Source organism: Ictidomys tridecemlineatus, chromosome 12 (genome assembly GCF_052094955.1).
Source record: "Ictidomys tridecemlineatus isolate mIctTri1 chromosome 12, mIctTri1.hap1, whole genome shotgun sequence".
NCBI classification, from domain to species: domain Eukaryota; kingdom Metazoa; phylum Chordata; class Mammalia; order Rodentia; family Sciuridae; genus Ictidomys; species Ictidomys tridecemlineatus.
In genome coordinates, this window is record NC_135488.1 from 91,753,949 (window position 1) to 91,770,293 (window position 16,345).

The 16,345-nt window shown below is 34.9% G+C and overlaps 1 protein-coding gene across 32 annotated transcripts in view; it reads right to left on the reverse strand.

Moving 5' to 3' along the window:
• The window catches only part of Rmdn2 (regulator of microtubule dynamics 2), a 255,562-nt gene that overhangs the window by 170,144 nt on the left and 69,073 nt on the right, over positions 1-16,345 (reverse strand). For 30 of the 32 annotated variants that reach the window (XR_013429058.1, XR_013429052.1, XR_013429051.1 and 27 more), the window contains 3 exons: positions 14,410-14,508; positions 8,992-9,045; positions 8,826-8,906 (listed from right to left, as the gene is read on the reverse strand). Coding sequence is in view for 21 of the 32 variants with exons in the window: in XM_078029359.1 (XP_077885485.1) it covers positions 8,826-8,906; positions 8,992-9,045; positions 14,410-14,508 (234 nt within the window). In the remaining 11 variants the exon portion in view is untranslated. Of the gene's footprint in view, positions 1-638; positions 2,358-4,315; positions 5,289-8,825; positions 8,907-8,991; positions 9,046-14,409; positions 14,509-16,345 lie in introns of those variants that run through there. The other 2 variants (XM_078029348.1, XM_078029347.1) reach the window with 2 other exon arrangements.

Genomic DNA, 16,345 nt, shown 5'->3' on the forward strand with positions numbered 1-16,345 from the left:
CCAAACAACATAACAAATGAACTTCAAGCCATACATCAAGCTATATGCAAAAAGCAAACATCCCAATTTAAATAGTGGGCAAAAAAATTGAATAGACATCTCACAAAGAAGATCAATGAATGACAAATAAGTATATGAAAAAAGGCCTAGCATAATTTGTCCCTAGGGAAATACAAGTTAAAACCCCAACCAGATATTACTACATGCTTAGTACAGTAGCTAAAATTAAAAACATTAATTAAAAACAAGTGATTTTAAATTTAGATTAAGCAAGTGAAACTTTCATGTGCTATTGGTGAAAATGTAAAATGACAAAACCACTTTGTAAAAGTTTGACAGTTATCAAATGACAGACATACATCAACCATACTTCCTACTTCTGGGTATTTATTCAACAGAAATGAAAGTATATAACCATTTGAAGACTTTCTATGAATGTTCACAGAAAATTTATTTGTAATAATTAAGTACTGGAAACAGTTCCAATATCTATCAACAGGGGATTTAGAAACAAACTGTGGCATAGCCATATAATGAAAAGTACAACTTGGAATTAAAGAAAGGAATTAATTATTGGCACAGCTGCAACCTGGATGAATCTCAAAATAATTACGTTTAATGAAAGAAACTATACAGAAAAGGATACATAATTCTTTTAATATGAAATTTTAAAAAATACAATCTATAGTGACAGCGGATCAGTGGTTGCTTGAGGATGGGGTACAGAGAAGGTCAGGAGGGAAAGATTGTAGAAGGGCATGAACAAGCTTAGGAAGTGATAGAAATGTTTATCTTAATCATAGTGATGCTTTTGTGGGTGTATATATGTATCAGAATTTATCAAAATTATACACTTTAAATATGTGCAATTATTTATACATCAATTACATCTCAATAAAACTTGAAAAACTCAACCTTAATGATTTAGCTTCAGGTTCCTATAGAAAAATACAGGTTCGGGAGCTCCAAAATCACAGAACTTCAAGATACTAACTTTACTTGCCTCTAAAATATATTTTATCACTGTGAAATAAACTAGTTTTATTAATTGACCAATCAATTGACTATAGAGCCTACAATGAGATTCTCCTAACATAAACAGACGAAGTAAGATCATGTTATTAAAATTAGTCTTCTGCACCCTCTTTTTTTTTTTTGCCTCTCTTTCCTTATCTGGGTAGGGCCACTGGGGCATATAAGAAAGATTTAATATAAGGAAAATAAGTAAGAGTATTATGTGTATTGGAAATTTATGATGTGAAACTAGAAAATGCATGCTAGTATCCAAAAAATAAATATAAGATTTTTCTTTTCATTTTTTCCCTATCTTTATCTTCCTTCTTTCCTTATGATCCCCTCCACTTAAAAAAAAATCCTCTTTCCTACCTTTCTCTTCCTTCCTCTTCTTATGCTCTCCTTCCACTTTCTATCATTTCCTCCCCTATCCATAGTTTCCCCCACTGGCTGGCAGAATTGCATTGTGGCCCAGATTACAACATGCACTCTGGAGCTGTCTGCTCAATTTCAAATCCTTTGCTCACTGTCTTAGGCATGTTATCTAAAAGCTCACTTTAGCTCCCCTGCATAGGGGAGTAATGGAGTAAAATTGAATGTTCTTTCCTCATAGGACTGCTATGAGGATGAAATGGGCTGAGATAGAAAAAGCATTTAGAATAGGTAGTCACCATGTAAGTTATCATTCTGAGAGCCCCCGCTCCATGCCAGGCACATTGGATTCCAATCAGTTGCATGTAAAGAGTCCTTGGCTCAAAGAGGGATGCAGAAGATGTAAGATTGCAAGGCCTGGACACAGCCCTGGCTTGGCCAGTACAATTCTCTGACCCTCACTGTGCTACTTATGCATCAATGCAAATAAGAAGTTTGGTATAAGAGCTTATATTTAAGGTCTCTTCCAGTTTTTACCACTGTTCTATGTAATTCAAGAGTATAAAAATAGTATGACATGAAAAGCCTTTTGACAACTTTTTAGGGGCAACAGATGGGATTTTTATGTTATAATGAAAGCTATTTGTTAAGTAAGAGCTATCAATGCAGTTATATGGACGTTATAATCGTTAAAATTTTTGTGAAACACTAAGTTACTCTTTAAATGTTTCATGAGGAATTGTAGCATACAGGTTGATTCCTATCTCCTGAAGCTGAACATGTTTAAAGTTTTGGATCCAAACCCCCCTTTCCCAAGTTGTCCATGGAGTCGCTTGAGAGGTTAGCAGTTTGTGTACTGTCTCTGTGAGTGAAGGGTGAATATCATTATAGCTTGGCCTTAGTGACCCAGTAGCAGAAATCCTCAATCAGGACACTCAGTAGTTTTTCTGGCTTCTTCAAAGTCAAGCAACCTGAGTGATGAGTGAAGTAATCAAAAAAAAAAAAAATTAGAGTCTCCATGGCTCACTTTGTGTGAAATTTCCTGAAGTAAGTGCAATATTCTACATTTAACACTGTCATACAAGAAAAATTGTCAGCTTTGACAAGATGGGATATTTAATGGAGAAACTGTTTTTAGATGGCCTCGTCACACATACTCTTATGATTATACAATTTGGTGCTATTTTGAAGGTTTATGACCATAATGGGGAAGGGGACTGTTCCTTTTACCACACTGTTGGGGAAATGTCAAAATGATATGCTATTGCCCAATGGTTAGGAAATTCTTAATACGTTGAAGATTGATGTAGAAGCGTTACACTTCTTCTATTAGGCAAAGTCCTATCCACTTGTCAATTGAAGACATGTTGATTGCAGGGACCAAAGAGGAATTTCATTAAAATAATTGAACATTGTCATGTTCTAGTTATGAGTCCCAAGTCTCACTGATATCTACCAGTGTTCCTCTATATTTCTCATAATTCCTGGAAAACGTCTAATTGTCTTCGGTTTGAGTGAGTTGCTCCCATGAAGCCTACAACATGATGGGTTTTATGTCATTTGCTGATAACTGGAATAGTCTGTTTTAACTTGCATATTCCTTTAGTGGCTTACAGCTATCAGAGGTATCCATAGCAATACAGACTCCGAAAATCCATGAGAGGACCTGCAACACTCCTACCCCATCTTGTCAACAGTTCTAGTGTTAGGCCACTTGTAAAGGAGGTTGAACTGATTCAGTTTCTCTATTGGCCATTATAAAAGATGAGAAGGGAGAACAAGATCAATTTGATTGAATGGCATTTCTAAGTCAGGGCTTGGAAATTTTGAGTGTATGTGTGTATCCATGTATTCAAGTTTTGGTCTGATTTCCAGGATAAAGGTTAGTTAAAGGACACCAGGGAATCTTTAAACTTACTGTTAGCTAATTCAGTTTTTAAAAAATTATAGCAATTTATTATTTAAAATTGGAAAATATGAGAAATAAAGCACAGCCTCACAGAAACATAAACTACTACTATATTATATTTCCTACTAGATAACTTTTCTGTGCACATTTTTATAAAGTTGAGCTTATATGTATGTTCTATTTTATCATGTACTTAAAATATTCTGTGCATTTCTTTGTATTGTTTTAACAATTGTTTTTAATGTCAAAATGATATGCTATTGTAGTTAAATTGTAATGTGATTAGCTGTTTTCTTATTGTTGGACATAGTCTCATATTGATATGAACATTTCATGTAAATAATTCATACTTTTCTCTTTAAGATATGTTTATGAAATGGAATTACAATATTAGTGTTAATATATTTTTAAGGCTCTAGACATTTTACCAAAAGTTTGTACCTTCCTACTAGCAGTATAAGAATATTACATCTCATGGCAATATTGCCAATATTGAGTGTTTCCTTAAAGAAGAAAAGTTCTTGTAAATTCAATAGCAAAACAGAATTTTATTATAATATTATAATATATAGAATTTATTATAATATATTATAACAATATATTGTAACATACAATATATTGTAATATATATTATATTGTTTTATTTTTCCATGGACCTTACTTAAATTATTTTGTTTTATAAAGTCTCCATTGATACAGCAATAAAATATACACTAAAATTAATTTTATTGGATTGATTTAAACATTTTATTTAAAGAAATGTTCTGAAAGTTATAGTTTGATCAGAAAAATAAAAAGCACATGTTTATAGATAGTTATGTAAATAGATTTTCAAAATAACTTGATTTGTTTTGTAGTGCTACTAGTGGAATGAATTCTGCAGAAACATGGTTGTACCTTCAAATCTGAACACATTACACTTATAGCAAAAAAGAAAAAAATGATAAAAATATAACTCTGAGAAACTTAAATTTTAGTAGACCACATTGGATTTGTTGAAGAATAAGCTCTTTTATTTACCTCTTCAAAGAAGTCATTACTTTTTTCACCTCTTTGTTTGCCTCTCTGTCCTATAAAGAAAATACAAGTGTACAATGAAATTTCACACACTTACTCCAATAATTTTTGGTACTTTGAAATAGATTATTGTTCAGTGCAGGCATATTTTTTTTGGAAGGTCATAACAAAGAAACTGTGGATTTCTGATGGCCAAGTATGATCCAGATATATGAAGATATGGGTAATGTGGGCAATTATTCCCATGATCTTCTTGCATCAGATTTGGAGTGGTAGGATTCAGGAAGGGGAAAGCCTTCCATGCAAGCTGACACAATGGAACCACCAGCATGTTAACAGTATTACTGTTTTCTTCTTCAACTATGAGATGTGAAGAAGCCCTAGCCCTACCAGAAAAATGTGAAGAAAACTAAGAGCCAGAAAAATCACATGTGTGCATGTGTGCACACACACACTCACACACATACACACACATTATTGACCTATGAAGTAGCTTACTTATATTAGAGACAACTATCTTATGAGTTTGTTTTAGAAGGGTGATTAATGTCACTTAAAATATTACAGCAATTAAAACTATAGTCCCTCCCCAGATTAGCACATCCATCATTGTTAAAAACAAATTACACAATACTTTTGTATTTTAGCTTTCTCAGTACACTTCAGGCCAATGAACATGAATACTGCCTCTAGGCAAACAACTTTCAAGCTACTGGTGAAGTCATTATTTCATTCAGCAATATTTTCACACTGCCTTAGACATAGAAATCCCTTTTATTTTATTTTTTTAAAAAAGGAACGTTTCTCAGGATCTGAGATTACCTCCCTAGGGTTAAGAAAAGTCCACATGAATAATAAAAATACTGCAATTTCAAATTTTGGGAATGTAAAGCTGCTTACACATGCCAAACTGTGCTCCAGAGACCTTGGCTGACATTCCCAATATCAAATAGGAGTGTGATGGGCTTAGAGCTCCCTGGTAGGGGACAAAAGACATGTCTATAAATGACAAGGAAGAGGTTACAAATGCCACAAGAAAGAGGCAAGTATGTTAAGCAAGTTCATGAGGGAATGGAAACTAAGGCCCAAGTTATCTTTTTTTGGTACCAGGGATTGAACTCAGGGGCTCTTGACCACTGGGTCTCACTGAGTTGCTTATTGCCTCGCTAAATTTGTGAGGCTGGCTTTGAACTTGCATCCTCTGCCTCCAGAGCCACTGTGATTATAGGCATGTTTCACCATGCCCAGCCAATTCCAGGTGATCTTAATTCTAACTTGTGGCACTGATAAATCATTTTGATGATTAGCAAAATCATTAATGAGCTATATTTCAACATGAACAATCTTTTTAGAGACAGGTAGAATGATATGTAATTCACTTCATTTTGATCTCTTTGGAAAAGAAATTTAAAAAAAATTACTAAGATTATAAGTGGAGACATCACTGGAAGAAAAAGAAGAAGGTAATGTGAGAAATATCTGCTCATGCTATCTTGCTTACTAAAGAAATACTCATACAGCATCCAAATTTCTTAGTTATATTTACTAACAGTCCTACTTATTATTAGTGTTCACACTATTATTTTTATTTGTGTAGAATTAGTGTCTTAATTCTTTCTACCAATACTTACTGAATGGTGCTTACTGAATGGTAATAAGCTAGGCAACATACTAACACTAGGGATAAAGTGGTGAATGAAGCAGACTTATTTGCTATTTTAATGGAACAATCACACAAATAACAAATAACGTATAATCACAATGGCACTAAATGATATGAAGGAAAGCATGAGGACCTTTTTTGCCAGGGGGTATCATGGATGTCTTTCCTGAAGCCATGGTATTTATGGTGAGACTTGAAGGATGAGTAGGAGTAAAGCGAGTGAAAGGGGTGAGGGGCTGTGTGGGAAGTGCGTGTTTCAGGAAGAGTGAAGGGCAAGCTCTAAGGGTGAAAGGCAGGGATGAACATGGGGCAAAGGGGAAGGGAGACTTGAGACTGGTAGGGGTTAAATCAGAGTCTTGAAGGACATGCCAAAAATGTGGAACTTCACTCTCTCAAAAAGGCATGAGGCAAGGAAGCTGTGAGAGGACAGCTAGGAGGCTCTCATGCCTTGAAGGCCAGGTGAAGGCAGGTGGTGCTCTGAGCAGCAGCAGTGGAGAGAGTGAAAAGTGGGGTGGTTTAAAAGAGGGATTCTGAGAACTTGGTGCCCGGGGGTATGTCTGCGCTTGGGGCGGGAGTAGGAGAAGGAGGCATTAAGAATGATTTTCAGGTTTCCCTGTTGGGTGGATGGAAGTACTACTTACTAAGGAGGAAGGTGGAGGAACAGAAGATGCGAAGGACTGATGGTGAGTTGAGTGTGAGAGGTCTGAGGCCATCCGAGTGGAGATGTCAAGTAGGAAGTTGTGCTAGATCTCAGAAGAGAGGTCTAGAGATAGAAATTTTAGGACCCCTGGCATACGTATGGCATTTGAAGCCAAGGAGGACAGGCTTGGGGATGGGGAGAGGAAGAAATAGGAGAGAAGATAAGAGACTTACAGATCAAGGACCAAACTCTGAGCAATGTCAATATTTAGCCTCTTGTGAGAGCTCTAAATTTCATGCATAAAATCTGTAAGTCAAACCAGGTATTATATAGCATTATCATACTGTATTCTCATATTACATTATAATATGAATGAATGATTGTATTTAACTGACATCATTCAGGAAAAATGTGAAAGACAGTAGGGTTCCCATCACCAACACATAGCAAGCAACTAGAGGGACAAAAATCTGATTTCTGCTGAAAAAAATTACCTAAAACTTTGTCTTCTGGAAAACTGCTACTGAGATTGTACCATTTTGTACCCCCTATTAACTTACAGAACCTAATAAGGGATTTGAGTTAGAAGGGCAATCAACCCTGTTGGGAATTCCTAATATCCAGAAAATATATATCTGCAGCCCAGGACCTTGCTCATGTGTCTGTGGAAGGGACTCAGTGATCCTCTTTAGAGACATAGACATCCCCCAACCCTAAGGTTCCTTGGCAGATCTTGTGTCACTTCCCATTTTCAGCCTCATTTCCTACAAGTGCCCTGAGCACTCCTTCCACCCCAGGCAAACAAATCTTTGCTTTCTCACTTCTGTGCCTCTTTCATGACATGCAACATGCTTTACTAACACTTCCCCATTACACAAACCTTTTAAAAACCATCTCTAATGTCACCTAACCTCTTCTAGGAGAAATAATTTTCCCATTTTCAAACTTTCCATAACCAATTATTTGTACCTCTCTTAGCACTTCATGCCTTCTACTTTAAATCTCAGTCACTTGGATGTATACCATATGTTCTCTCAGGCCACAAGCTCCTAGAGGGCAACAGGAGTCTTACTTGTTTACATTCCAGATCACGACCAACAGTGGAACCTGCACTCCTTCAACACAGAAGAGCAAAGTTTTTCCAGAGAACTTTTTTTTTTTTTTATATGAATCAGAGGATGATGATGTTTGGTGGTATGAGAAGGGAGCAAGAATACCTTTACCTATTTCCATCTGTTCCCACAATACCAGGCAATGACTCAGAGAAGCAGAGACTGAACTGTGAATCCTGAAGCATGCCTAAACCACATAGCATACCTAGAAGTCTGAATTTTAGGATAAAAGATCAAGAGGCAATGCAGTAGTTACTTTTCCATTAATGGAAGGTGTCAAAAAACAAAGAAAATGTTAATACACACTTTTAATCCTTTCGATGGCCTTGGATAATCTCACTGCGCTCTAAGTTTGTTTGCTGCCTACACAGTTTAATCGCTAGCTCATGTGCTGTCTGCCCTCCTTCCCAGTGGGGCTTGATCCATTCTCTGTAGTTTTACACCTAGCAAGCATCAGGATGTTTTATCTGCTAGCCCATGACTTTCATATCCCTTAAAAGATTCAAGTGGTCTTCTAGTGATAGTTATTTTTCAGAACCATTGCAAATGTTAAAACTTCACAGTACATGTAAAATCCAGGTCAAAATGTCTTAGTGTTAAAGAAAATGCCATCACAGAAGCAGAAAATGTAAGAGTGATTGTCAGCATCTCCCTATTTCCTCTGGGATGGTCAAAAGGTACAAACTTTCAGTTGGAAAGTGAATAAGTTCTGGAGATCTTAGGCACAGCCTGGTGACTGTAGTTAATAATATTGTTGGGTATGCTTGAAATTTGCTAAGAGAGCACATCTTAAGTATTTTAAACAATAATAAAAAAGATAACTGTATGGCGATGGAAATATCAGCTTCAATGTGGCAAGAACTTCATAGTGTACACATATATCAAAACATCAAGTTATACACCTTACATACAAATACTTGTATACTCCAATTATACCTCAATAAGGCTAAAAATGTCAAATTTATTTTTATTTTTTATTTTTTCATTTTTTTCAAATTTAATAAATAAAGAAAACTCTAAATATACTTAGTCAGTTGTTCTTATTTTAAGCTTGAATAGTACTGATAAGACACCATCACTCATTGTCACTAGACTTACCTCTTTGGTAACAACAGGAAGTAATAATGCCAAATGACAGACCTTCCAAGCATTCTGATTTTCATGAAGATCTATATAACACTGGAAATGAAAAAAGTCATTTTAAAGGTAATTGCATTTTTATGTAATGGATTCAAAGTGATCTTTAAATAGTGTTCTTCATTACCTTGGCCAAATACATATAATTGGGCACAGAGTAACCAGGGTGTAGGTCTTCAGCCTAATTTAAGAGAAAACAGATAAGAGGATAACAGGACAGTATTAAAACAACAGCCACAAGTGATGAGGATATATTTCAATAAGTAAGATTATGAACATAATTGCTCTAAGAACTTAGGCTGGTTGTTCACATTTGAATCATCTTATCAATCTAAGTGTCTTTTGGGCATAAACATGGCTTTTGCATTTAACCATTAAAATGAAATTGATTAGTATGGTCATAAAGCTGACAAAGCATTGAGACACTTTAAGTTTTGAAATTCCTTAACATAATCATTACCTTCACTCTTTTTTGTCTATGCTTTCTTTTTTCCTTTCAACAACAAAAACAACTGGTGATATATTCACTGCAAGGCAGGTCCTATACATTTCACACACTTGAGGTAATGAGAAGAGCATGATTGGTAACAATGGCAAGCATCTTCCATGAGATTAATATTTAACTTTTTATGATTTCAACACATTCTATATGAGTTGGATAATACTTGAAGTCCATCACAGCAAGTCCTTTTGAAGGAAAAACAGATTCTTGAAACACTAGTCCTAATAGTAGACTACCTACATAAATAGGACATGCAGCCTACCAGACCTTCTGTTAAGTAGAGGGAAAAAAAAAACGGTTTTTGAAAGAAAATTTAAAATGGGATCATTTTCTGCACATGAGTTCAAAACTTTATTTTACCTACAAGAATCAGACACATTTTAATGTTAGTATATACAGACTTACTCTATTGTTCATACTGTGGATACGCCTTAATTAAATGAAGGATTCCCCAGTAAACATTTAGATTTATTCTCTATTATCCCCAATAACAATCAGTGAGATACTTGTACCCATGTGCTTATGTACATGTGTGATTATGTCTATAGAAGAGACTTCTAGAAATTGAATTGCTGAGTTGAAGAAGTTGTGTGTGTGTGTGTGTGTGTGTGTGTGTGTGTGTGTCCAAGTTAGGGTGCTGAAGGGTGCTGCAATATCTTAACAGAGCATATTCCTTGTAAAAGACACTTTATTCCAAAAGGAAGAGGAGGACCGTATCTCCCGGGCTGGGAACTCAGCCTGGGTACAATTTTTAAAGATCAAGTAGTTGACCAATGTGTGGACCTGTGTAGAAGGGAGACCAACAGATTAAAGGAAGCTGTCAATTCAGTTCTAGCCTGAACTTTGAATGTAGAGCCATCTGTGGTGCTGATGGATTCTGGTTCTCCTGCTTCTTCTCTTGTCTAATTATTTTCACTTCAACATTTCTAGTTTAGTAAATACATTTCTTGAGCCATCCTAACAAGGATAGAATGAACTTTGTCCAACTGTACCTGCTTGTATGTTCAGTAGTTGTGTCAGCTCTGTCCAATCCCATCTGGGATTGAAACACTAGTCCTAATAGTATGCACGTAGGCAGTTTATTTCTTCAATGCTGGCGTTTTAATTCTGCATACTTTACTTTAACACCTGTGTTTAATTAGCCAAAGTGATTAGAAATTGAAATACTTCTTTTTGTTCTCATAGCTAAAAACAAATGAAACCCAAAGGAATACAGACTATTGGCAACACTGAATTCCTAAACTGGAACAGATTCTAACCATTTACTAAAGCCCTTAGATGAATTACATTTAGTATTATGTTCTAATTAAGGGGCAGTTTCTAAAGAGGCTCTGATAACACTCTTTATTACAACACTTGGCAAAGACTTCTGTACATGTTTACCTGGCTGTCCAAGTTCCTTGAGGGCAGGAACTGTGTTGGTCATTTCTGTATTTCTTGCATCTAACTGTGTTTGACATTAGTGTGTTTGTCTAATGTGTTAAGCACTATGTGCTTAATAAACACTGTTGAGTAAATAAATGTTGCTTTAAAACGTCTCATAATTTCAGGAAGTTGCCTTATACCATATCAGGACATAGAAGAAAGCTCTATAGCTGGTAAAACAACTAATAAAGACTCATGGATTATTATATGATTGCAAAAAGTATGTGAAATCATGTTTCACATACTGTTCACCAATACTGCCATATCTCCCTATATGTATTCACCCTCTAGTTTAGTAATTCCCAACCCTCCTATAGGTTGCTACTGATATCACCTTGAAAGCTTTAAAAAAACTGGTCAAGTTGTAAAACCATATGATTCAACAATTCTACCCCCAGGTACATACCCCAGAAAAATAAAAACATGTCTATACAAAAGCTTATAAATGAAAATTTATAGAATATTCCTAATAGGCCCAAACTGGAAACAGGGCAAATATTGACCAATAAAAGGTTGTGGTATATCTACATAATGGAATATTACTCTGCAATGAAAAGATTTACTGATAAACTCAATAAAATGAATGAATCTAAAAATATGTTGAGTGAAAGAAGCCAGATATACACAAAAGTACAAGTTGTATGAGCAGATTAGTGGTTACCTTGGTGGGGAATAAGAAAACTGACAGCGAAGTGTAAAAGATAACTCACTAGGGTGATGGAAATACTATTTTTTAAAATGGTGATGGCTATATGGGGATAAAAATTTGTCAAACTTCTCTGAACTGTATACTTAAAATGAATGTGATTTATTGTCTATAAACCATATCTTGACCTAGCCAGTGATTCTGAAACTAATAGTCTGAGTAATGGCATTGGATTCATATTTCAAAGCTCTCAGGTGATTTTAATGCATTGCCCAGGGTATGAATCACTGCCCCCAGAGAATCATGCCAGAATTTTGGATGAGGTGGGAAACATTCTACAGCTTAAAAGAATTCCCATAACGGATTCACAGATGATGATCAGTCTAAGATTCTTGGAAGCTGAGGAGGATCAGATTTCCCATTATGAGAGTAAAATAACTGTAGCTGATATTTCTATTTGGTTAGAACCTTTAACATGCTAGACCCTGGGCCAAGATCATTAGATGTATTATTTTATGTCCTTACACAAACCATAAAAAGTAGGTATTACCATGCCCACTTAATAGATGAAGAATTTGAGAGTAGGAGAAATTTTAAAAATGTGTTTCAGATCATACAGACAGGAAAATGCTTGAGTCCTAGCTTCATTTGTCTGACTCTAAGTCAGTGTTCTTGACCTCCACGCACCCTATTGGGTGGCTCTGGAGACCCATTCCTGGAACCTGTGAACTTTCTGTGGAGGAATGGATTGGGAACAGGAATTCCAACAACATGAGCTCCTGGGGAAACCAGGGGTTGCAGACTCTCCTTAGGTGTAGAATCCAAGGCCTGTGCTATTTCTTTGTCCTCCCGACCACTCCCAGGACGAGTTTCTTCTTTCCTTCATAGCCTTACCCCTCAGCACTTGTTCTTCAGTACCCTCAGCTGTTGAAGTAAATATGGAGAGAAGCATTCCTTGTGCTTTCTCCCTTCTTTTTGACAAACACGATAGAACACATTTTCATATAGAATCTAAATAATGATCAAATGGTAGGGTTCCCAAGATAGTTTTCCCAGACGTTTAAATTTTTAATAAGGTTAAAATTCTGAGAGTTTTTTCTTTAGTAAATTAAGCACATACTAGGTGCTAGACATACTCTAAGCAATTTACTCTTATGAATGTATTTAATCCTCACAACACCACTATCAGGTAGGTACTATTATCTCCATGCTGTTGATTAAATTGAAAGAGACAGAGGTTTAATAATTTGCCCAATGTTAATCAGCCCATAAGTGGTAGAGCTGATTGAACCAGGTACTCTAGTTCCAGAATCTGTACTACTTATCTCTATGTTATTGTGCTGATAACCATGTTTGATTTTATCTGTGTATTATTTCAAGCATATTAGCATCTTCTAAGAACTTTTTTACAGTGTTATGAAAATCTAATTTCCAATCATAACTGTGATATTATGAGGAAATGAGTTTTAATTTCAAATACATCTTTTTCTAATTAACTTGGCATCTTTTGTATAAATCATCTATCTTAAATCTACCATGATACATATTCTTACAGAATTTAAAATGAAAGAACTAATTCTCAGTGATATAAAAATATGAAAGAAATGAAGATGTTGTACTCTTTGGCTTCATTCATATATTAAATCGAGTCTTCAATCGTCATTGTGTGAAACTGGACAAATTAGTTGTTCCTTGATTCCCTTTTCATAAAACAAAAAGATCACTTAAATAAAAAATAAAAGAGTAGTCAGTGTGCTTTTATTTACTATACTCTCTTTGTTGGGCTTGTGTTTGATCTCAGAACACTTACTTTTTCACAAAGCCCTCCAGGTAGCCACTGGCGATTGGTCAGAGATGGCAAAAGAAAGAAAGCCTATTTGCCACCTCAGACTCCTGATGTCTAAATTCCCTTTCTATTTTACAAAATATATCTCTAAAATATAATGCAAATACTGGCACTGGACAATACAATTGAGAGCCTGGTTTTACTTATATTTTTATAAATCCTGAGTTAGGTTGGTGGAGAAAGAAACAACATTTAGTACAGGCTGAGTATCCCATATTTAAAGTGCATGGGACCAGGAGTGTTTTAGCTTTGATTTCTTTATTAAATTTTGAAAAACGTGTATAGACTTTACCTTCTAGTAGAGTATCCATAATCCAGAAACTCCAAATCCCTAATGCTCCAAAATCTAAAACTTTTTGAGAAATGATATGATGGTGCTCAAAAATTTTGGATTTTGCATCATTTTGGAACTCTTGAGTTTTAAATTAGGGATGCTCAACCTGTAACTATAAGATTTTATAATTTGCTCCAAAGAAAGGCAAAGGATTAGCCCTATAGAAAGTTGATTATATGGATGGATATATTACACATTTATTAACATATGTTCATATTTACATACTATTTAAATTTGTATTAGCATAGCAATAATGTATTATAATACTGGAATAAAAATACTGGTTGGATCTGATGCCCCGAGAATCCTCCATAGAAGTGTGTCTGCAGCTTAGAAGGTGGTTATTAAAAATAACTTCCTTTTGATATCTTTTAGTGCTTTGAGATGAAACTGGTTCTATATTAGGCTCACCGGGAGTACCAGGAACAAGTCTGATAATCAGGTATGACTGCTTCTGCACATGCTCACATGATTTGGGGAGCTGCTTCTGGATTTGGTAGTAAAGGCTGCTCTACTTAAACCTTCATTTAAGCTGCTAAATTATTTTTATAAAGCAGCTTGTCATTACCAGGATCTAGGGTATATGCAGCTGCTTTAGAAGTTTGAGTAGAAATGTAACTTGTACCATGAAAGGCTTAAAAATAGAACATGCCAAGTCTAGGATTCAAACTGAAGCTTCATTTGGAGATCTACACGTGGAAAAGAGGAAGACTTCCTTGACAACAAGGATCACAGGGACTGGTACAGATGGTAGCCAATTTGATACCAAAATAACAGATAGATAAAATATACCTTAAGGAAGTTGTGCAAAGCTTCTTGTACATTTGAAGATGGTATTTTTCCAAACAAAGTAGCAGCCATCTTTTTCTCAATCCAGCTGAGTTTTGAGATCTGCAAATACAGAACATTACTCTCAAAAGTTGTTCACCTTTTGAATGGTTAATCTCTCCCCAGTTATATGTATGTATGTATATGTATGTACTTATAAATAAAAATACCCATAAATAACACATGAGAGATATCACACTTCTGATATTAATATTAATTTTGCTTCCCTTTCCAATAATTATTTTTGGTCAGGCACTGGGGATTAAACCCAGGGCCTGATGCATAATAGGCAAGTGCTCTACCCCAGAGCAACATCCCAAGCCTCTTCTCATAATCCTAACAAGCCATGAGCTCCAGAAGCACTGGTTTTGAAACCAGATTGGAATACTCATATAGATTGGAGAATAATATCCAATCCTCTTTGTTCATCTGATTTGATATAAGTGCAGAGTACTTCTTTGCCTAGCACTTACTACTTATGAAGCTCAGCTTTACTTTTTTTCTGCCTACTCTTAGCTGCCAACCTACCTCCTGAATCAGAAGCAGCATCTCAAAATGGAAATAGAATAAGGAACCTCAACTCAGAAATGGTGCAGAGGGAGGATCCAGTATACTTATTTAAACCAATAACCAAACAAACTAATTTCATACTCCATATAGTTTTTGCTTTCTCTTAAAAGTGTTTCATTTTTTCAAATATGGATATTAGATGTTTGCAATTAAAGATTAAGCTTGTTCAGAAATGAATACTTGAAGGGTATTGATGTAGCTGATAATTCCTAAACTCCATTGAACAACTTCTTTCTTATTCCCATCTTCTAGATTTCTAGGTAATCATTACCCTCTACTTAAAAATTATTTGCATTTCAATATAATTTTACTTATTGATATGCTTATTTCACTTGATTTGAAGTTTGTAAAAAATGATATTATACTGTTTATTTCCTTTTATGATGTGGTTTTTCTCACTTAATATTATGGTTTTAAAATTTCATCCAAGTTAATTAGAGTAACAGAAATCCAGTCCATTAAATAACTTTTAAAATGTGAGATTTAATATGCATAAATTCTAATGTTTATGAGTGTTTTCTTGTTCTATTAAAAAAAGAGGTAGATGAAGTCTATCAATAGATGGTAGGTTTGTATATTTATCTTTATAATTTGGTCAGCTTTCATTTTATAATTTTGAGGCTGTTATTATGAACATACTAGTTTAGAAATTCTTGGTGAATTGAACTTTTTATTATTGTATAGTTACCCTTTTTATCTCTAGATATAATTTTGCCTTAAAATTTATATGGTGTGTGTATGCACATGCCTGTTTAGCAGTTTTATTTTGATTGCTATTTGATATATTTTTGCATGGTTTAATTTCTACAATTTATGATCATCTGTGTTTCTAAAATTAGCTTTAAAAGTGGTGGCTCACAGCCTCCCCTGTGACTTGGGATGCTGAGGAAGGAAGATTGCAAATTTGAGGACAGTCTTGGCAATTTAACGAGACCTTGAATCAAAATATAAAACAAAAATTACTGGGAATGTAACTCAGTGGTAAAGCACCCTTGAGTTCAATTCTCAGTACCCAAACAAAACAAAATACAAACAATAAGAATTATAAATTTAAAAAAATGAAAAATGAAATCAGCTTTATTATAGTATAATCTAAATAAACTAAAATTTCATCTATTATAGGTCTATCACTCAATGAATTCTGCTAAATGTATATAATCCTAAATCACCAAAACAATCAATATATAGGACACTTCCATCATCCCCAAAAGCTCTTTCATGCCCCTTTGCAGTCAATCTCCTTATTCAATTCCTGCCGCAAGGCAACTACTGATCTATGACTACAGTTTGTCTTTTCAAGAATTTCACACCAATGGAATATACATTATAT